General features: G+C 38.2%; 2 protein-coding genes and 1 long non-coding RNA gene across 3 annotated transcripts in view; 1 reads left to right on the top strand and 2 right to left on the bottom strand.

The window, feature by feature from the left end:
* LOC122529886 overlaps positions 1 to 23,486 on the top strand; it is a 251,889-nt gene that overhangs the window by 195,824 nt on the left and 32,579 nt on the right. Inside the window, exon 5 of the mRNA XM_043656393.1 lies at positions 22,123 to 22,259. Coding sequence (XP_043512328.1) covers positions 22,123 to 22,259 — 137 coding nt within the window. The remainder of the gene's footprint in view (positions 1 to 22,122; positions 22,260 to 23,486) is intronic.
* On the bottom strand, positions 1,541 to 9,073 carry LOC122529888. Its single transcript, XM_043656395.1, is given in 11 exon segments — positions 1,541 to 1,784; positions 1,862 to 4,318; positions 4,400 to 4,576; positions 4,745 to 5,272; positions 5,443 to 5,608; positions 5,711 to 5,986; positions 6,087 to 6,261; positions 6,263 to 6,434; positions 6,708 to 6,987; positions 7,675 to 8,472; positions 9,045 to 9,073. Coding segments are annotated over 8 exon segments (1,827 nt in total). The 5' UTR covers positions 6,805 to 6,987; positions 7,675 to 8,472; positions 9,045 to 9,073; the 3' UTR covers positions 1,541 to 1,784; positions 1,862 to 4,082.
* LOC122529891 overlaps positions 9,187 to 23,486 on the bottom strand; it is a 35,966-nt gene continuing 21,666 nt past the window's right edge. The window contains exons 2-3 of the long non-coding RNA XR_006306871.1: positions 9,832 to 11,832; positions 9,187 to 9,423 (exon numbers count right to left, since the gene is read on the bottom strand). This is a non-coding gene — a long non-coding RNA (uncharacterized LOC122529891). The remainder of the gene's footprint in view (positions 9,424 to 9,831; positions 11,833 to 23,486) is intronic.

The raw sequence follows: 23,486 nt of genomic DNA, 5'->3' as shown, positions 1-23,486 counted from the left end.
TTGATAAATGAAAATCGAGAAAACGAGCGGTACTCGTTTCACTGATTTTTTTAATGAAACTATACTAATACAGCGTTAGTACACGACTAACGTTGCGTTATTACGTGTATAGCACAAGTTTTGTAGTCATACAAAAATACTTTATTATTATTGATACTATTTTTAATCTATATTTAAATATTTATCATTTTATTTAAGTAAAATTTAAGTTAAATAAATATAATTTATTATATTTATTTAATTTAAATAACTTATTATAGATTTATTTAACTTATTATAGAAATTTAATTTAAATAAATATAATTATATTATATTAATATAAAAGATACTTTTATAATTAAGTGTTAAATTCATTAAAATGATTAATAAAAATGGATAACTTATTAATTATTTTAATGAATTTAACACTTAATTATAAAAGTATTTTTTTATATTAATATAATATATGATGTCCCTTCCCTAATTTAATCTAATATTTAATTTTTATATGTTTAATATATAAATTTATATTATGATAAATAATTTAAATTTCATCTATATTAATTTATAAATATTTATATAATAATATAAATTTATATATTAAACATATAAAAATTAAATATTAGATTAAATTAGGGAAGGGATATCATGTATTATATTAATATAAAAAAATACTTTTATAATTTAAAATTTTAATAAAAATTATTTTTTATAATATAATAAAAAATTTAATTTGAAATTATATATATTGTATTTTAAAATATTTCTATATTTATTATTATTAAATTATTAATTTATTTAAATTAAATTTCAAATAATTAAATGAATGAATGAATAATAATAAGCCGCTGAAACTTATTTCTTTCATGTAGAATTGCCTCCTCTCCGCTTGTATTATTGACACAGGGTGTCCAATGTACATATATACTGTATTATAATACTTTATTATTGTTGGTGTTTAATCTATTAATAAGTTCTTAAAAAGAATTGTAACATCTTAAAAATATGTACAATATATGTACAAACAGAGAATTAGAAAATAATCATAGATTTGCAAAATAAAAGAAACAATGCAAAAAAAATATCTGGATAACGATACGACAACATCTTATATAAATTATAGAAACGTAATTTTCAAACGCCACATTAACACATTGTACCCAGAAAAAGTCATTACTTTTTGATAAAATGTTAGTAAATTATCATTTAAAGGATAAGCAGAAAATTGTAGATACTATTCAATTATACACATTATACACAACTTACCTTGTTTTTCAAATGAAAGCAAACAATATAGTTTACCACTAAAAAAAAAGCTGAAAATTAATTCCTATTTGATAACCATATCACCCGGACTTACCTACTAATTTGATACTGTAGTTTAATATATGATATATATGATATATTCTAATATATCTAATATATGATATATGATATATTCTAATATATCATATATTCTAATAGTAGTAGATATATTAAAATATATCATATATATAATATAATAATTATAATATATATAATGTATTAATATATATGATATATTCTAATATATCTACTTGGCTAAAAATCATTTACGTTCGACCAAGTCTGCCTAAAAAGACAATTAGCGCATTCGCAAAGATAATCCAGGAAGCAAAATTCCACGCTTTACCGGGGCGTAAAGCGCATCGAGAACATCTTCCTAACGATCCAATAAACTTCGAACGCAATCAGCGCCTCGACTTTCCGATACCCATAACCAATCTGTCCCCAGCAAGTTTCACCTCGGTCGCGATAGTTGCCCGTTTCCTGAATCGGGGCTGTAACTATGGAACAAGTTCGATAATGTACAGGTTGAAAATTGTTCCACTGCTGAAACCATGGAGGATAATAAAGCAAGTACCAGCTGACTCAGTGTCTCGTGCCCGATCTCCATTTTTCCGCCAAGGATCGTAAAACGCCATGGCTGCCCTCCCTGATTCAGGCGTTATCCCGTTTTCTTTTTACTCTGTACGCTCGCGAATGATCGAGAGCGGAGGAAAAAGAGCACGAGCCGCGTTGGTAAAAGATAATCAAGTCGATGGCTAGGATTCGATGAAGCTGCACCGGGTGAGGGAAGGGGAGGTCGTTGGTGATCCACAGGCTGAAGAACTTCCGGTCGCAGCGACTGCAGAAAAGTGGCGTGCCAACGGCGGTGGCGGATTCCAGTCACGTAACAGCGGCACCGAGTCTTCCAACCGGAAAGAAAAACAGCCAGCGTTCTGTGAAACAGATAGAGGGATAGTGGAACGAGTGGTCAGCGAAACTGCTCGAGGAAAATGGTGTCGATACATTGAGACGCGAAATAACGATAAAATCGACGTAAGTTATATACATGTTACATATAAAATGTACAAGCTTTCAAAAAGATTCCAAAGATCTAATTCTACTTTGATTTTATATACAAACAAATACCTTGAATTTTTAATCCAATACCGAGTCTTTGACTTCATTAAGGTACAAACGACTGGTTCTCCAATGTCAATTGCAGTCTTGACAAGAGTACAAACGTTGTGTTCTTCACTTGTACAATAAATCCCTCTGCGTAAGGAAAAGATGTAAAGTAACAGTTTCAGGCATTGCAGTAAGGCATCTTCTTTAAAAAGAGAGATCTCCCTGCAGCTCCCTGCTTCCATTTTTCATTAAACAAAGACGCTGGTTGGCACAATTATGAATTTCCTTGAAGCTCGCTCCTTCCGTTTCCACTCACCCCTTTCATACCTTTGTTCTCCTCCACTTTCGTGTTTTCTTTTTTTTATTAAATTTTCCAATTTATTTTTGTCGACGCCGGGAGGAGGTTCGAAAGTAAGCCAACGATATATCACCGACGGACACGGCCGCTTTTATATACTGCATTCATAACGGGTTACCGGAAGTCGGACCGCTCGTTGGAGAAAAGTTACGATAGGTAATAACAAACTTTGGTATTCTTGCCGCGACTACGATGAATACTCCACGCAAGCCCGGTTAATTTATATCAATTATACTGGTTCAAGCAATTAAGCGCGAGAACGAGGCCTGGCGATGGGGCGCCGGCCTGGTTTTATTAAGAAGTTACCGTTCATCAGCCCCGTTATTCCATGCACGTCGATAGCATATTCCCCCCCGGAGGGGAAAAAGAAAACGCAAAGTACTCTTGCTTCCCTTTTCTGGAACAATCGGTCAATCCTCTCTCTGTACGGAAAGAACTTTCTCGCTTCTTTGGGATTATTCAAAGTCTCGGCGACCATTAACAGTTGCGAAGTCCGGAGCCCTTTAAAATAGCCCTGTAAAATTTTAACCAAGGCCTAAATATCTTTTCCTGTGCCTGAATGGATTTCCCCCGCGTCATTAGTTCCAAGCAGAAGGTTCCTTTAAAAGAACCGCACATGGCCCAGTTTCTAATAGCAATTTAGAATTTTTCTTGCCACAGTAACTCTATTTACTTGTAAGAAAGTACAACGCTTTTCAGAAGGTACAACGACACGGAATCCTTTCACGTATGCTTCTTAAGCGTGAGAAATTGAAGCTGGAAAATTTAAAGAGTCTCAGTCCTCGACCGTGAAGAAGAAATTGTATCGAACAGCTTTCGACTGTACGTTGGTCCTTTAAATAATTCGCAAACAGTCAGACTGAAGATTAAATGTCGGTGGCAATGATCTTTAAAGAGTGGTACACAAAGGGGCGCTTTAAAGGACCTACTTTCCAGTCGTCGAGCCGAGTGCTCTTCCTTTCTCTCCCTCCAGCCTGGCGTGTGCCTCTTTCCTCCCTCCTGGCGTCTGCGTCTTTCATGTTTCCTTTTTCCGATTTCTTAGTGCGGAACCGAGCCACCGGACGCTTTCTACCGACCGGCGAGGGTGAAAATTACGACTACGCGTAATTTCGCTCGAATATTACTCGGCCTGGGCGAAAAACGAAGCGAGAACCGTACCTTATTACCGTACCACCGAAGAAATTACCTCGTTCACCTTTCGCTCTGCGCGCTTTTATTCCATTTAAACTAGGTTTTACAACAAGTGCAGAGCTTTTGAACGATCGTCGATCATCTTCGAGACGACTTGAGGGTCTAGAAGAATTTCTTCGCTCCGAAAGTAGGTTTCAAAATATTACTTAAATCGAATTCTGCAACAAAAAGAAAAAAAAGCAGACGTGAGCGTAGAAAAGGGCGAAATCAATGGAAGCCTTCGATGAGATGTATCACAAGTACGTGGAAAATTGTGAGTCTTGCTGGTCGATGGGGCGTTTGCATTGCTCTCCGAGATTGCGTCCTCGATGGGCATGGATATGTTGGAGCACTCGCAGAAATCTCGAACAGATCCTCCGTATAGGGATATTTGATCAGCTGAATATACGATATACATCCAATAAAATAGAAGCGTACAACAAGACAAGTCCAAGCTCGAAGATAGAGAAGCAATGGTACCTTTCAGATTGGCCATATTATCCGTACAGAAACTCATGTCGCTGTTATCAGAGAAATCGTAGCGGTGTGGAGTAAACATACTGGAGGGATTGGCATGATCCTGATCGTGCTTTCTCATCAAAGGCGTTGTTATCCTTGACCCAGGAGACTGATCTACCAATCGACTTCCCCTTGGAGCTGAATCATTGTTTGATAAATGTGCAATCATTTTTGTCCACAACAGGAGATGCACGAGACCAAAAGATTTGGCTGCATTAAAGAAATCAAAAAAAAAAAAAAAAAAAAAAAAAAAAAAAAAAAATGTCACGGTCAATTCTTTTGGCCTACAAACTTGATTCGAGTTACTTTTGTCTATGTTTTTAATCGAGGGCATTTTGTAGCGAACTGTCTCGATCTTCGTGATTCTTGAACGACAGAGCGGATCAACCGAATCCCACTTTTCCTTATCCAATTGAATATCCTTCACCGGTATCGCCACCGACTTCCCCTCGCCGGAGATCAATCTCATTCTCTTCGCTGCGAGATCATCCATCTCCTCAAGATCCTCGCTGCGTCGGCCTGTTTGCTTATCTTTCGAAATACCGGATGGCTGGTCCATGTGCTCCAATTCCTGGTCCATTCGTTGTTCCAGTTCCTCCTCGGCCGCATCGATCGCTTCCAAAGCCATGTTTCCATCTACCTCGCTGGCTACGTCCTCGTGCTCCACTTGCTGCCGCTCCTGGTCCAAGAAAGGGCTCGTCGAATCGATCGGACGGTCACAAGGAACATTCTGGCCTTTCTCGGCGTGAATTGAAATTTCAGATGACGGTTTCATGACGCTCTCCTCTGTCAGACACATTTCTTCCAACATCAGGGTATCCACCGACAGGGTATCTGAATTCCAAGAGTTACTCTTTAATTTCACCCCCAGACAAATTACTCTCGTAAAACGTCTAAATCTAATTTAATTAAAATCGAAGACCGGGCCGTGTACGAGGAAGGAGAATATATTCTCAGAGCGCTGCTCCAAAGAATATCTCGCGATAAAACGTATAAAGGGCCACCTATGGAATTCTCATCATTTCTTTTCCAGTCAGGCAAGCCGGTCCTCGATCTGCGACCGTAAATCGTGCGCATGTGGGAAAAATTAATCTTTGGCGGCGGCATTTCCAGCAGCTTCAACGCCCGATCCTTTTTCTCCTCTTCCTGCTTCTTCAGCTGCACGGCTAGCTAAAAAGGAATCGGAAATGTCACGCCATGAGAGAAACGTATTACGCCAGAGAAAATTGAAAATTTCTTCGAAATTCGTGAATGATCGCCGGTGGTGGGCACCTCGGTCGTGATCATGTCCAACTCCTTCCTGCGCTGCTCGATGGTTCGATTGTATTCCTGCAATTTCTTCTCGAGGTTCATGTGGTCCGATATGGTGCGCGCGAACTCCACGATTTTCGTGCGCATTCTCAGCCACGTGATGCGCTTCCTCTGCTCCGACATCTTCTCCAGCCCGTTGATCTTATATTCCAGCACCATTTTATCCACTTGAAGCTTTCTCAATTTTGCTTCCCACTCCTTCCTCTCCTTGGCCAACGGAAATTCCTCGTACCTCTCCTAAATAGCGGTTGCAATCGTAGAATGAAATTTATTCAAACGACCTTCAGTACCCCCCCCCCCCTACCTCGGAATTTCACGCTGAATGAAAATTACGCACGTGATATGACTGCCACGTCGCTTCGTACACGTTGAGAATATTCTCGTATTGTTGACAATCCAGTTTCATGACTTTGTAGTCGTTGTCCAAATTCAGGTTCATCAGCTCGATTTTGTTGGAAATTTCGTTAACACGTTTACTCTCTCTGCAAAGGAATTTTCAGAAAATATAAACACAAATTGCTCGAGGTCGCGTTGCTTCGCTTATCCTTATATACGTACTGGTTTAATGTGTTTGTTAAAATCAGTATGTTTTCCTGCGCGCTCTCCGTTTTTTCTTTCAACTCCTTCCGCGTTTTCAACTGCGCCTGCATCCCCAGCTTCAGTCCTTTTATCTCGCTCGCAAGTTCTTGGAAAAATGCACAAAACCGACGATGAAATAAACTCTGTGAAAGCCATTTGTCTCGTTTCAAATATGGCGGCGTGTACGCTCAACAAGTGTCAACGTTACCTCGAGTGTCAATCAGCGTCGATTAAAAAGTGTCAAACATCGTTCACCACGTACATCGTTCAACGAGTAACGAGTGAATATCGCAAAATAAACAGTACATAAACATAATGCATAAACGGATTCTTTTCAAGATAAAAGGCAAGTAACGAAGAAATAAGAGAGGTTACTTACCAGAGGACGTACGCTTGGCTGTTTCGATCTCGACACGCAGACAGGTTTCCAACATAATCATAAATTGAGGGTCGTCACAGCTGGTTTCAGCCTCCATTCTTATCGTATGGCACTACTCTCGTCCAAAAGTCACACCAATTCGATGGAAAAAACTGATCAAAACCGCGAAAAGATGCGAAATTTCCTGATACACAGTGACACTTGCCGAACGTTCGGTGCAACTGGCGTCACTTGGGTCCGTTGAATTTTGCAACGCGCTCTGATTGGCTGGCGCTACGCGCTGAAATTTAAAGCGCTTTTTTGAATCGTATTAAGAATTGTTGACATACAAGAAGAATGAATATCTTTAATTGGCAACTGACATCAGTGGCTGCGTTGAATTTTACAACGTGCACTGATTAGTTAGCTGCACGCGTTGAACTTGAAGCACTTTTTCAAATCGTATTAAAAATTATTGACGTACAAGAAGAGTTTATATCTTTAATTGGCCAGTGACGTCACCGGGTCCGTTGAAATTTGTAACGCACTCTGATTGGCTGGCGCTACGCGCCAAAATTTAAAGCGCTTTTCCGAATCGTATTAAGAATTATCATTAATGTACAAGAAGAATTATTATTTTTAATCGGCAAATGAGGACAAGCGAATATCCATGATTTTAATAATAAATCGGAAATGATATATTTCCGTAAAAACACCAAGACCATCGATACAATCTGTTGAATGTCATTTAGTGATCTAGAGTTCAGAGAATTATCATCAAACATTATCATATTAAAGAATTGATAACAACAACGATAATAATAACGATAAAAGAGAATAATAAAATAATTTCAATCATTCAGGAAAGCAATTTGTCTAGAAATAATAGCGAGCGCGATAAGAAAACTACTGTGAAACAAAATACGATTAAGCAAATCTCAAGGAAGCATCGTCTCGAGAAACTCATCGAAACTCTGAAATAACATACCTTATGAAAATATTAATGCACCCGGACTGGAACAGAGTTGCCAAGCAGAAACTTAAAACAGGAAATTCACGAGCGAGGAGAGTACCATGTAGCTGTTTGCTGGACCGTCGAGTTCCTCTGTTTACAGCGGCCCATTCGTTTACAGTTTACATCGTGTTCCTCACCGGTTGTTCCGGCTCCTCCGCGCAAACATAAAGGTGAATTTAATTCCCGTGCAACGTCGGCGTGTAAACATTTTTACGTGTAGCAAGCGACGAACCGGTCGTCACTGGCGCAGCCGATTAATTCATCGGTCCCGGGGAAATTGATATCGAAAAATATAAGTAAAGACCAACGGATGCCGAGTGCACGAACATAGGGAACTGGCCATCGGCCAACTGGACGGCCATTTAGGTCAAAGCGGGACCCACCCTTTTCCGCTCGTCTCGTCGTTTCCACCGCTTTCGTTCTGCTGGCGACCACTCTGCGAATTGCCAATGCCATTTTTACCATTTTTACACTCTTTTTCCCAGCTGTCGTGTTAATGTTAAAGGTTAATTAAAAAGTTTTCACTCGTTTCGCTTCACGGCAGGGTTTCTACAGTTCTTTGGAAAAGAGGATTTCAGAGAAGCGTCGTTCCGGAGGAATTCTTTCAAGTGTCCGCCAGTAACTTTCGGCGCAAAGAGTGAACGACGAGTTGACACGACTCGTGGAATTTCGTCGTTTTGCTTTGTTTCCTTTTTTCCTTCAGATTTTGAAATCCGCGATAAGGGGTATATCCGGTGAAGATCCCCACCAAATTTCAAGGCAGTCGGTCAACTAAAACGTGAGACATCCTCAGTCAGTTTAAAAAATATGAATTTGAGAGAAACACATTTGAAGTTATACCTGCAATCAGTCGAGCGGTACAGAAAAAGTGTTATATATAAATATAATATTAAAAGTAAAATATTATAAAATTATAATATAATATAATAAAAATATAATATAATAATATATTATAATAAAATATTATAAAATTATAATATAATATAAAATAAAGTATTTTTTGAGAAAAACACATTAAAAATATTAAAAATATTACAAAATAATAATAATATAAAATAAGATATTTTTTGAGAAAAACACATTAAAAATATTAAAAATAAAATATTATAAAATAATTATAAAATGAAATATTTTTTGATAAAAACACATTAAAAATATTAAAAATATTACAAAATAATAATAATATGAAATAAAATATTTTTTGAGAAAAACACATTAAAAATATTAAAAATAATAAAAATAGAATAATATAAAATAAAATATTTTTTTGAGAAAAACACATCTGAAGTTTCTCCCACCCGTTTTGTAATTAATAAAAATATTTGTAAAATATTTATACTTACGTTGCGAGCAGTACCTATAAACATCTATAACTTTGCTAATTTTACGAATTCAAACAAATGCTTTCACACAGACATTTTCGAAAGCATGTACTTTGAGAAAATGTAAAAAAAAAAAAAAAAAATTGATTTTCTTCATGCCGGATTACCAAAATACCCCGTTAACTTGGAATTCTTTTCTTCGAGAGTCTCGATCCGAGGATATACGTGTATAACTACAAAACACCAGGTGTTCCCGAATGCTTCGATAAACTCTCGCTGTTGGCAAACTTTTAAACGCATTCCTCCGGCCCGGGAAGCGGCTTCAAAGCACGAAATACTCTCCTCCCCTGGTGCGAGCCACTCTAAGCCTTCTCCACCCTCATTTGTCCGACACACACGCCTGAAATAAGTTCCGTAGTAAGCCTCCAAATTTTGCGGAGCAGCTTTTACACGCGTTCCACAGAGGAACGCGAACAGGGGAGGTAATTAACCCTTTATAATTCCCTTATAACAACACAACTTGAAAAAAAGTTTCACTTGTCCCGGCAGCCCTCTACACCTTATAACTTCCACTTTCAATTGTCAACGTTCTATTTTATTCGCTTTACCGTCTATTCCAACGAAATAAAAAAAGGGGGGGGGGGAAGAACAGAGAAAGAGCAGACTCAAAGGGAGTGATTTTTTGATCTGCAAACGAGGGGGAAAATCCGATTACGGAAGAAACGGATTGAAAACGGCGCAACGCGGGAATGAAAACTCCGTTTAACGAGGCCACTTCTTTCCCCTGGCATTTATTCCACGTGCTTACCTGGTTGGGTTGGTGCGCCCCCTCGTTCGAACCCTGGCGAAATCCATAAGCGAAACGTGGTCCCGCCGACTGGCAAAGCTTGGAAAAGCGCGGAATGAGGCGAAAGGCAAGAGGAGGAAGGAAGGCGGTGCTCGTTCTTGCGTGCGTTGTACAAAAGCGGCGTTGCGCCATTAACGGGACAAAACAGCCAGACGCGTTCGTTCGCTTAAATGCAGCAGCACGCGGGTCTGCAGTTTATTTAATAGGAATCGCGAACTCCGCGCTTGTATACACAAGCATTTTGTCGCGCGGACGACATTGTCTCGCGAAAACGGGGAAACGAAACGACGACTCGCGGCTAAGTTATTCGGTACTCCGGTGTAATCCGTCCTATCCGCCAACAAATCTTCTCAACTGAAAACGATCACACGGCCACACCGGCGGGGAGGGCGAAACTATTGAATCCTTTCCCCCGTCGCGCGGTTCACCGACCTCTCTTCTATACAGAATCATATTTCCCTTTGCCCTCCCTCACTTTTCGTAGTTTCAGAAACTTCTAAACGGGCAGACAGTTTATTAATTTCGTCTCTTGCTTAATTCGAAATTTACTACAACGTCGCTAGAAGAAGAAAAAAAAAAAAGAAAAAGAAAAAGAGAGAAAAAAAACACAGGAAACTTCAGAACATTCCCATGGAAATGTATTTAAATTCATACGTGCCGGCGACGAAATTTAACTTCCTCGTTAAAGCAGAACATTCGTCCACGCGAGACTATTATAGAAAAAAAAAGGGGGGGGACGGGAGAAAGAATGTATCCGTCGACCAACAAAATTCGGTTTTATGAAAACTCTCTGTTGAATGGAGCGTGCGAATGTATCGGTGAAACGCGGAACGGGTGGGACAAAGTCGCGGGAAATGAAAGAGGATGGCAGACAGCGTGCAGCGCGCATCTTTGCGAGCTTTTCGCAATTTACGAGGCGCAACGAGACGTCGACGCCTTTCAACCAGCAGTGAACGTAATGTTTTCAATGGGGAACTCGCCCCCAACTTCGTTTCTTCCTTGTTTCGTCATTTATCAACCGCAAACCCCCTGTCTCGAATCGACAGGGGTACAAATATCGGTGGATCCTGGCGTATTTCTTGTCCTCGAGTCGGGATCCAAGGTGATCCTATACATTTTTCCTGCTTTTGTTACAACTCTACGCGTGAAAGTTGAAAATCGATTAATTTCCTAGAGCCTAATTAATTGCCACGTCTCATTCGCTTATCCAGGTCTCTTTCCTTGTTTCATTCCATGTATTATTTGTCCAGATTCAGTCGCACCAACACAATAGTTAGTACGCATATGCAACCAGAGTAACAGATTATGCAATAAAATTAACTTCCTCTCCATCGAACCTTAGTATAACTCCATACCCCGTCTATCTGAAAAAATTTTGCCACTAGAAAAAAATTATTATTACATACATTCTAACATATCTCGTTCTTCTATTTATTTCTCCAAAACTCGATGAAGCCAAAAAACAAAAGTGCTCGAGATTAAAAATTCCAATTGAAGGCGAGTATTCGCGAGCAACGCCGGAGCACGAAGGCAGTTGCTGTCCTTTTGAAAACGAGCAGCAACATGACGACGCATCCACTACCGTCTCGGTCGTTCATCCGTTCGCTATACTTTACATATTTCCACGTTTCACCGCGCCGCGTCGTGTCGATCCTTGTGCGTTCGTTCGCGCATCCGTCGCCTCCGGTTGCGATGTTTCAAACGACACAGTTGAAAAAAAGAAAAGGGCGGGAGGAAAAGAGGAGCAAGAAGAGAGACAGCGAACACAGGAGATGAAGGGGAAGCCGATCCCCCAGAATTCTCTCTTAGCCGCCGGCTACGAGCCACCATTCCTCTTGCACCGATAAACGGCCAGACGAATTTCTCTCTCATCTCCTTCTTCCACCCAAGTGGAATCGCCGTACACCGAATGAAGAATAGAACAGGAGCACTTCTTTCTTTCTGGCAAGATTCTAACCAGACCTGCAAAGGAAACGAGCGCCCTCTTACATCGGACGATTAACCTCTTGCGCTGGGAACTGGTTCGCGGACCATAACGAGTGACCGAACCGTACACAATAATTTGTCGCTTTCTTTTTGTCTTAAACTCGTCGTTACAATGTCACTGGATAGAAATTATTAAGAAGTAATAAATTTATCATTTATTTTGCCTGGGTTATACTTAAATGTACTGAAAACTGAGAAAATGTTGCAATTTTGGGACAAAAAATTCTCGACGTGCGTGGCACGTCATTCCAGTGTAAGAGGTTAACCACTAATTGCGGACCATAACGAGTGACTGAACTGTATACAATAACCGTATACAATAATTCTGCGAGTTTCTCTCTCTATTTGCAACAACCACGGTCTGCTACCAATTGTGGGTTGATTAAATGAAATACACACTTTTAGTTAACACGTATAATATATAAGAAAATAGTATAAACAATGTGTACAACAACTCTCGCATATGAAATCACACGCGTTGATATTACTCTCTTAACTCTAACTCGCGTATGTACACTCGTTTCCTCGTTCTTGGACAAAGGCACACTACTGCGCAATACTCTCACCATTGTCCCACACCTCACGCACACTCACACATATAACCTAAAGTCAAATCTATAATCATCAAACTAAATCCGCAAACATAAAACCAAATCCACAAATTCGTCGCTTTCTTTTTGTTTTAAACTCGTCGTTACGATGTCATCGGATAGAAATTATTAAGAAGTAATAAATTTATCATTTATTTTGTCTGAATTATACTTAAATATACTTAAAACTGAGAAAATATTGCAATTTTGGGACAAAAAGTTCTCGACATGCGCGGCACGTCATTCCAGCGCAAGAGGTTAACCACTGATTGCGGACCATAACGAGTGACCGAACCGTATACAGTAATTCGTCGCTTTCTTTTTGAACTCGTCGGTATGTTATCACTTTAGATAGATAGAAATTATTACGAAATAATAAATTTGTTACTTGTTTTGCCTGGATTATACTTAAATATACTTAAAACTGAGAAAATGTTGCAACTTGGGACAAAAAATTCCCGACATGCGCGGCACGTCATTCCAGCGCAAGAGGTTAACCACTGATTGCGGACCATAACGAGTGACCGAACCGTATACAATAATTTGTCGCTTTCTTTTTGTTTTAAACTCGTCGTTACGATGTCACTGGATAGAAATTATTAAGAAGTAATAAACTTATCATTCGTTTTGTCTAAGTTACATTTAAATATACTTAAAACTGGGAAAATGTTGCAGTTTGGGACAAAAAATTCTCGACGTGCGCGACACGTCCTTCCAGCGCAAGAGGTTACCGAGTTAACGGCGCGTTATTACAACGCGACGATACACGAGGTAAATTTAGATACATTCGTTCGGAAAGTGATCGCTGGGGGAATCGCAGTTGGGAACTGTTTCCCAGGGAATTCATTGCCCCACCGGGGCAGTATTTCGCCGGCCGCGTTTCTAAACGGATAATTCCGAGCAGTCGGCGAGCAACTTGTTTGTAGCGCTGCAGTTGAATGCCCCGTTGCTAAGTACGGCCGGTTCGCGATTGGCGATACGCCAGCCGCGCATAACAACGAATTTCCCCCCTCCCCCCAACCCCGAATTTCCCCCCGTTTCTCATTTTCCTAATTTCCCTGTTATTCTACCTTCTCTCGAAACGAAACGAAACTTCCCCTCTTTCCGGGGCTCGCTTTGGTTCGCAAGCGGAACGAAAACCCCCCGCCAGCGGGTTTAACCTAATCTACAACTAAAACCCAGAGAACATGCCTTCCTTCGTTCAGTTCAGCTTCGCGAAGAAACTCGCGCCTTTTTTCGAAATTCGAGTCGACTACTTGAAATTCCAGCGAAATGTCAAAGTTGAACGAATCGGCCGCAACTTTGCCAGCGATGTGACAGTTGAGGGAGGATTCATCAGCGTTGAAAGCCAGGAGTGAGAGATATCGAGAGAAAGGGACGTAATTGCCGTACGGAAGAATGGAAGCCAAATGATCGCAGACATTCCGCGAAGGAGAGAGAGATCCCTCGGTCTGGCTCGGCCCCCGCGATCAAACGTCCGACCAATGATTTCCTTTTTCTATTCACTGCCGGGGGAAGCCGCAGAAGCACTCCGGTTGATAGGCCACTGATCGCGCCGGTATATCCACCGGTATTGGCTTCCTCCCCCTTGGCTGTATTGGTGTACATCTCTCTTGCAAATGGATCCTCGCAGAAACTAGATTCAGCCCTCCGAGCCGGTGACAAGAAAGGAGACGGTAGATTGGATGTACGGGCTGGCCTCGATGATGGGCTCAACAGGCTTCCAGCCCGACTCAATCGAGTCGAACCGCGCTCAGAATTCGATAATCCTGCCCCCCTCCCCCCCCCCCCTCGGTGCTCTCCGGTTATTGTCCGCCGGAATTTTTTAACAAGCTCGCATCTCTTTAACAACACACGCACCCTTTGTCGAGGCACTAACAAGCGTGTGTCAGATGTCCTCCCTATCCGTACTCGTACGTATAGAAAATAATTCAAACGTGGCACGAATCGATGCGGCCACGGGCGAACCTTTCATGAAAATTACACGCGCGAGTGTAGGCACTCCTGTTGGAAACTCGTGAATGGAAATTTTAACGATACGCTAATTTTTAAATGTTATTCAACGTGTATTGTATTGTATTGTATTATATTATATATATTATATATTACTATATTATATATATTATATATATTATATATTATTATATTATTATGTTATATTGTTATTTAAACTCAGCTGTTTAAACTTCCAACTGCTTTCTCGACGAACATTAAAATTATAAATTCAAAATTATAAAAAATTGGAGGTACTGACATCGTTGAAAGATTCAAGAACCTCCCGATGATTCGCGGAGAAAGTGCCGAGGGCGAATCATTCCTTTACGGGGCTCGTGCCAATCACGCGATGCCCGGAAACGCATAAAACCCGGCCGACGTCCGGTGGCGAGCGTATCCCGCAGAAAATCCGCGCTCGTAAAAGCATCTCATATCGCGACGTGCAGCTACTTTCTTCTTTTTTTTTTTTTTTTTTCCTCCCCCCCAGCCGTTGGCCCGTGCTTTTTATCGCGCAACGTCGCCTCAAAGCGGACCGCTGCTTTCGAAACGAAAGATAAATCTTCGACGATCTGCCTTTAATCCCAGTATGTTCGCGGCAAGTAGGCGAAAGAAATAACTTGAGAAATAAGAAAATTATCTCGCTCGGTGAAGGATACTTTTTGCTCTGCTTCCAATTAGATTTCCACTCCGCGACTGTTTCTCACCTTTTTTTCCCCCAAAATTCGTCCCGTATTTTTTGCAGCAGCAAGCTCTTTGTATTTGGAATTTTCTCCAGACACGTTCTTCCTTCTTATCCGTCTCGTAGTCACGAAACGCCTTCGGTTGAATATACGACGTTCATTCCCGACACGTGAGGCATTACGTCGTTTTCTGTTCGGTCTGAACCACGGTTTCTTCCCACGCTTCGTCCGCGATTTATCCCGTTATTTGGGAACATTAAACTCCGCAAATATGTAATTAAGTGTATCGTTCCTATTGTTGCGCGAAATTTAGAAACGAGCTTGCGGAAATTTTCTGCCCGAATTTATTCAAGTGGAAAGGTTATCTCGCCGCTTAATTAATTATTTATTCGTTTCAATTTTAACTTACCGTTATCTGTTTAATTTTAATGTGCTTTAATTTTTACTTTTACATTTAATTTATTATTAAGTAGAAAGATAGTTTAATGGAAGATTGTAGAGAATTCTACGATGAATAATTAAATGTATCGTTGTTACGTCATAATACTGCTGCTGCTGAAAAAATTAACAGTACAAATGATCAATTTATAATTTTCTATATTGCAGTATATTTCTAGATACACGAGTGATTTTCAATGAAATGTATTAATAGAAGCTTGAGTTCTTTATTTATTGCACCATTATTAAATATTTGCTTTCTCCTGTACCTTGCACTTCAATTTCTTCGCTACGAATATCGTAACATTTTCGTCGTCGGTAGTTCCGGTGTTAAGAACGAATCTTCAGGAATTTCCTACAATTTTCCATGCCGCAGTGATAGAAAAATAAGTAAAATAGAATAACTAGAGTAGAAAAAATAGAAAAATAACTAAAACAAAATAACTGGAATAGAAAAAATAGAAAAATAATTAAAATGAAATAACTAGGATAGAAAAAATAGAAAAATAATTAAAATGAAATAACTGGAATCGAAAAAGTAGAAAAACAACTGAAATAACTAGAATAGGAAAAAATAGAGAAACAACTAAAATAAAATAACTAGAATGGGAAAAAATAGAAAAATAACTAAAATAAAATAACTAGAATAGAAAAAATAGAGAAACAACTAAAATAAAATAACTAGAATAGAAAAAATAGAGAAACAACTAAAACAAAATAACTAGAATAGAAAAAATAGAGAAACAACTAAAATAAAATAACTAGAATAGGAAAAAATAGAGAAACAACTAAAATAAAATAACTAGAATGGGAAAAAATAGAAAAATAACTAAAATAAAATAACTAGAATAGAAAAAATAGAGAAACAACTAAAATAAAATAACTAGAATAGAAAAAATAGAGAAACAACTAAAACAAAATAACTAGAATAGAAAAAATAGAGAAACAACTAAAATAAAATAACTAGAATAGGAAAAAATAGAGAAACAACTAAAATAAAATAACTAGAATGGGAAAAAATAGAAAAATAACTAAAATAAAATAACTAGAATAGAAAAAATAGAGAAACAACTAAAATAAAATAACTAGAATAGAAGAAATAAGAAAATAATTAAAATGAAATAACTAGAATAGAAAAAATAGAAAAATAATTAAAGTAAAATAACTGGAATAGAAAAAATAGAAAAATAACTAGAATAGAAAAAATAGAAAAATAACTAGAGTGGGAAAATAGAAAAATAACTAGACTGTGAAAAAATAGAAAAATAACTAAAATAAAATAAAATAACTATAATAGAAAAAATAGAAAAATAACTAAAATAAAATAAAATAACTAAAATAGAAAAAAATATATAAACAATTGAAACATAACTAATAACTAGAATAAAAAAAAATAGAAAAATAACTAAAACAAAATGACTAGAAAATAGAAAAAAATAGGAAAAAACAACTAAAATAAAATGAAATGAATCTTCTACTCAAGTGGAAAAATATCTATCTCGCTATTCTCGTTTAATCATCGCTTATTTAAACGAAGACCTAGTTACTCTGCCATCTCTGTGACGTGCAAGGCTCTAGAGAGAGAGAAAAATAGAAAAAAGAAAAAAAGAAAAAAAAAAGAAATGGATAACGCTGCCGACGTTCGGAAATCGGGCTAGAGTAACTGTCGAGCGATCGCCAGCGTGATAAATAGAAAAAAAAAACGCGCTCGGTACACACGCGCGGCGAGAAGTCCATATTTTATTGCGCAATAAAATATAATCCGGCGACGGGCGTGGAACGTGGCACGGGCCGGGAAGAGAAACGGTGGCGCTCACCTGTCGAGGATTTATTATCGCGACGATCGGCGGACGACGAGTGGAAGGCTTCTACCCTACCGGGAACTGGGTCGGCGTCGACGTTCCCCAGAATCGGGGGACGGAAGATCAGCGCCGGTTTCTGGCAGGAACGACGGAAAAATTGGCGGCGGGATCGAGACAAACGAGAGAGTATGAAGGCGAGCCGGGTAAACAGCGGCGAATCACCGACCGGCGAGATAAAGGGGAGGGGAGAGCGATAGAAAACAGGACAAAAGCGCGGTGAAGATAGATGGGGGGTGGCATCATTAATCGCGGAGACGCTGCAGAAAGACTTTTCTTGCTCTCTCTCTCTTTTTCTTTCTTCCTTGAGCCTCTGCGCAACGCCGTCAGAGGGGGGGAGGGGGGAGGAGGAGCAAATTTCTGCAACGCGGCCGCGTGCAAATGCCCGGGGCCCCCCGACTGCGTCTGAACAGTGACAAAAGCCCATAATTCGTCAGACACCGCTGCCAGATACCACGACACGCAGGCAAGTAGTTGATGCCAGTCATTAGTCAGCCCCGGCAGACGCAGCCACGGAGAAGCTGGAGGGGAACTTTCGTAATTTGACGTAACAGATGCACCTGCTGAATTCGTGATACTTCGGCGAGAGGAGAGGCCGACGGCCGACTATCGGTTTCCGATACCGAATCCTGTCATTAAACCTAACGACGACGAATATTCAATTACACCTGGGCTCCAACGGCCGTTCCGAACGATCCGTCGCGACTTGTCAGTCAGCTTTCTTACACGTTCGAGAACTTCCCCTCGTTTCTTTTTTCTTTTTTTCTTCTTTTCTTTTCTTTTCTTTTATCCTACCGACTGTCTCTCGCTTCTTATAAGAGGAGAATTATATCTGAGTGTTGTTGAACAGTGACGAGTTTGCGAAAAGAGACATACACACCTCGATATCAATTTCAGTAGGCAAAATTCAGAGACTTTTTGTTTCAACTTTCGTTCTGCAAGAATGAAAACTGTTCTTTGCCTAAAAACAATTGATCCTCTTATTTTTCCAGAGAAATCATCGAGCCTAACCGAACTCTCGTCGTGACTTTTCCTCACCGAAGAGGAATATTTTTAAAATTCAATCGAAACAATTTCCTCTTCCTCCGACCATGAACAGATTGATTCTCCTGATGTAGAAGTCCAGCGTGTTAGGTTAGGAGACGCGAGACTTATAGGTTAGGTTTCGACGAACGACGAAAATTGGCCGAGGTTATGGCGATAAGTGACGCAACAGGGGAAGACAAGGTGGCCAGATTTCCAAGGTGCGCTATTAGCCAGGCAAACTAGGATTCTGATTAGGAATGAGACCACCACGATGCCTGGAAATGGCGTGCATTGTGTTCTCGACCCATTCACTCCCCCACCATCGATAGCTTGTCTGTGTGTGTCTTCGCACGTGTTGGCCCAGCGACGTTAGCCTCGATTCCCATATATATATATATATATATATATTATGTACACTGGCGCATGATGAACCCTTGAAGCCCCGCAATGAACTGGTATTGTAACCCAGCCATCCTCTACAATGTAATTCTGCACGGGAGCATGCGATAGAGGAAGCCAAAGTAACTTAATCGGCGGGAGAGTTTCGGTTTCCTTTGAAACACACGACGAAAAGTCTTTCGATCATTGCGTTATCACGCTTCGCGCCTGTCGTCAGCGTGACGGTGAATTTTTTCGAGAAAATACGCGTTTAATAATGTTTTTAAATACGTCGGATTTAGAGGCTAAACTATTGTGTACGAATTGGAAAGTGAAAATAAAATGTAAAATAAATTGAGAAAATATATGATATGTAGGAGAATGAATTGAAAGAATGAAATATATGATATGTAAGAGAATGAATTGAAAAAATGAAATATATGATATGTAAAAGAATAAATTGAAAAAATAAAATATATAATAATATAATATAATATATATAATAATATAATATAGATAGATAATATATAATAATATAATATAGATAGATAATATAAGAATAAATATAGATAGATAATATAAGAATAAATTGAAAAAATAAAGAAATAAATTAAAAAATGAAATATATAATATAAAGATGGTATATATTTGTATCAAGATAGTATATATTTAACTCGACACATACGTTAAGACTAAACTGAGCTAAACAGATTTTCCTGTACTACGATCTAATTAAAAGAGAATTTCTGTTTATTTTTTTTTTTTTTCTTTTTAAGTGTAATATTTGAAAGAAGTTTTTGTTTCTCTACAAAGGTTGGGAAGATTTCTAAAATCACTTCGAAATCCAATTTTCGACGAACGGCGTCGATGTCGAAATTCTGAGATTCGACATGGAAATATAACTTCTCTAAGTAATCTTAATAAGACTGAGTCGAAGACCAAAACTAAATTAGACAGATTTCCCTGTACTAAGACAATTTATTTAACTGCAACATTTGGAAGAAAGAAAATTTTTCAAACCTCCAACATCCAATTTTCGACAAACGCGTCCAAGTCAAAATTCTGAAATTCGAAATGCAACCAATTTTTCCAAGTACACAGTTTATGGTTTAAGTATATTGGGTGTAATATCGTAATAAACACGAGTCACGTAATTGTACATATATATATATATATATATACGTGGTAGTAAATTCAGCTTAGACTTTGATCGAGAGCCGGCGTTCTCCGTTTAACTGAATGTAAGAGGAGATCGCGGGCGAATCGAATTTTTCTGCGGGAAACGACCAGCCCTGGGGCCATCGACAATTCATCGAACGCCTCCGCCGATTCTTTGCCCGGTCGGCCTCGAAATTCACTTCGATAAACCCTTTGATCGAGTCTCCGATACCGATTACACGGAAATTTGGCTGGGGATCTTTGCCAGGGATGCTCCGGCGAGTTCGAATCTTTGATTTGTAGTACCGAACGAGAGAAAAGAAATTGGCCCTGGGTGGAGATGTTCAAACGAGCGGATCTCGCTTTTCAGGCTGTTGCTTTGGAAAAAAAAAAAAAAAGAGAAAACGATTCCGTGAAATTTTCACGATACGATAACTCGTGTTGCACGTTTGCCTCTCGAAATCAATTGCAAAACTCTAAAGAGTAAATTTGATTTTTCAAATTGAAAGTAAATTGAATAAAACTAGTAAACTGAGAGGACGTCTCAAATTTAAATAAAATGTGAGAAACACTGTCGTGTATGTGAAAGTAAATTGAATAAAAATAGTAGATTGAAAGAACGTCTCAAATTTAAATAAAATGTGAGTAAAAAAATATAGTGAAAAATAGTAAATTGAAAGAACGTCTCAAATTTAAATAAAATGTGAGAAACACTGTCGTGTATGTGAAAGTAAATTGAATAAAAATAGTAAATTGAAAGAACATCTCAAATTTAAATAAAATGTGAGAAATACTGTCGTGTTTGTGAAAGTAAATTGAATAAAAATAGTAGATTGAAAGAACGTCTCAAATTTAAATAAAATGTGAGAAACACTGTCGTGTTTGTGAAAGTAAATTGAATAAAAATAGTAGATTGAAAGAACGTCTCAAATTTAAATAAAATGTGAGTAAAAAAATATAGTAAAAAATAGTAAACTGAAAGAACGTCACAAATTTAAATAAAATGTGAGAAACACTGTCGTGTTTGTGAAAGTAAATTGAATAAAAATAGTAAATTGAAAGAACCTCTCAAATTTAAATAAAATGTGAGTAAAAAAATAGTAAAAAACAGTAAATTGAAAGAACGTCTCAAATTTAAATGAAATGTGAGTAAAGAAAATAGTAAAAAATAGTAAATTGAAAGAACGTCTCAAATTTAAATAAAATGTGAGAAAAACACTGTCGTGTATGTGAAAGTAAATTAAATAAAAATAGTAGATTGAAAGAACGTCTCAAATTTAAATAAAATGTGAGTAAAGAAAATAGTAAAAAATAGTAAATTGAAAGAACGTCTCAAATTTAAATAAAATGTGAGAAACACTGTCGGATTAATCTCTCGGTCAAGTTTCATGTCAACACGTCGAGGAGTGGAAAAATTGTTGAAACAAACTGGATATCATCGAAATTTTAAATAACCAGATAATACTTTAAAAGTAAAAAATAAATAATTCTATTGAGTTTCTATCGTAACGTGATATTTTACAAAGATTAAATATGAATTGAATTTGGTAAAGTGTATAAATTTTGCACGGCCAATGTATCATGCCAACGTGACCCTGGTGTTACACACGAATTGAAATAATCTCAATTTATATTTTTCTCTGGTTTGCCCGAGTGCAAAATTCGCAAAATTTTTTCGAAATGTCGTATCTAAAAGTTCATTTTTTTAATTTTCAAAAAGAAAAGTTTTATTTTAAGTGCAATTAATCCTCTCTCTCTCTCTACCTTACATTGTAATTACTTATAATGATCTATATAACGCTAATGCAACATTGAATAGTACAGCATTCCTCATTTCGTATTTATCAAAATTATTAATGTATAATTATTACTAGAACGTGTTACACGTTTGTTCATTTCTTTTTAGTTGAAATATGAACAAAAATGCGAAATTCTTGTACATGAAATAAAGAAACACAGACGAAGTCTCTTAAATATCATTTTCGTTTATTGGCAGAAATTTGAAAGCGGAAATTTGAAAACGTTGAGAACCGTAAAACTAAGCTTTAAATACCTAAGAACCAAAATTAAATACTAAATACCTTAAATACTAAATACTTAAAAACCAAGTTGTACCAATAATGTTTGTCCTTAATGTTTCAGCGTGCAATAAAACGTACTACGGGGACGTGGGCAAGACCTACGACCTGGAGCTGCATCGACCAAAGGAGGACAAGGTGCCTTACATTTGCAAGCTCACCTTCAGCGCGCCGGGCGGCGATCTGGGAGACATCGTTCAGGCAAGTCTCCCCCGAGAGCCTCTTTGATTATCCCCCGTAACAAAGAACCCGTCCCCTAACCCGAACACTCGCCCCACATTCCTAATTAACAGCAGGTTCACGACGACCGTCGTTTCTGATATCGACGACGAGCAGAAAATTACAAAAATTCTTTCCAATCTCTCGCTGACTTCCGCTGAATAGGAAGAATAAAGATATTCGTATTACGCGGTGTATATATATATATATATATATATATATATAAATATGAATTATTATAATTCATACATATAGAACCAACGCGGCTCGAATATCTTTTCCATTTGGAATTTCACCTCTTGTCCCACGCAGAGTTGAGAATTTTTTGTCGCAAAGCTATTGCAACATTTTCTGAGTTTCAAGTATACTTTGACGTAACCCAGGTCGTAAACGAACGATAATAATTCCTATCGAGCGATATCGTACCGATCGAATTTAAAAGAAAAAGAAAGCGACGAGTTGTTGTGTACGGCTCGGTCACTCGTTACGGTCCGCAATCTTGCGCTGGAATGACGTGCCACGTCTGTCCGGAATATTTGTCTCGAAATTGCAATATTTTCTCAGTTTTACGTATATTCAAGTATAGCGTAGGTAAAACAAATAATACATTTATTACTTCTTAATAATTTCTATGCAGTGATGTCGTATCGATCGAATTTAAATTAAAGAGAATGCGACGAATTGTTGTGTACGGCTCGGTCACTCGTTACGGTCCGCAATCTTGCGCTGGAATGACGTGCCACGTCTGTCCGGAATATTTGGCTCGAAATTGCAATATTTTCTCAGTTTTAAGTATATTCAAGTATAGCGTAGGTAAAATAAATAATACATTTATTAGTTCTTAATAATTTCTATGCAGTGATGTCGTATCGATCGAATTTAAATTAAAGAGAATGCGACGAATTGTTGTGCACGGCTCGGTCACTCGTTACGGTCCGCAATCTTGCGCTGGAATGACGTGCCACGTCTGTCCGGAATATTTGTCTCGAAATTGCAATATTTTCTCAGTTTTACGTATATTCAAGTATAGCGTAGGTAAAACAAATAATACATTTATTACTTCTTAATAATTTCTATGCAGTGATGTCGTATCGATCGAATTTAAATTAAAGAGAATGCGACGAATTGTTGTGTACGGCTCGGTCACTCGTTACGGTCCGCAATCTTGCGCTGGAATGACGTGCCACGTCTGTCCGGAATATTTGTCTC

Source organism: Frieseomelitta varia, unplaced genomic scaffold (assembly GCF_011392965.1).
Source record: "Frieseomelitta varia isolate USP_RPSP 00005682 unplaced genomic scaffold, Fvar_1.2 scaffold_314, whole genome shotgun sequence".
NCBI classification, from domain to species: domain Eukaryota; kingdom Metazoa; phylum Arthropoda; class Insecta; order Hymenoptera; family Apidae; genus Frieseomelitta; species Frieseomelitta varia.
The sequence above is the reverse complement of the archived record's forward strand: the minus strand, read 5'-3'. Positions and strand labels throughout refer to the sequence as shown.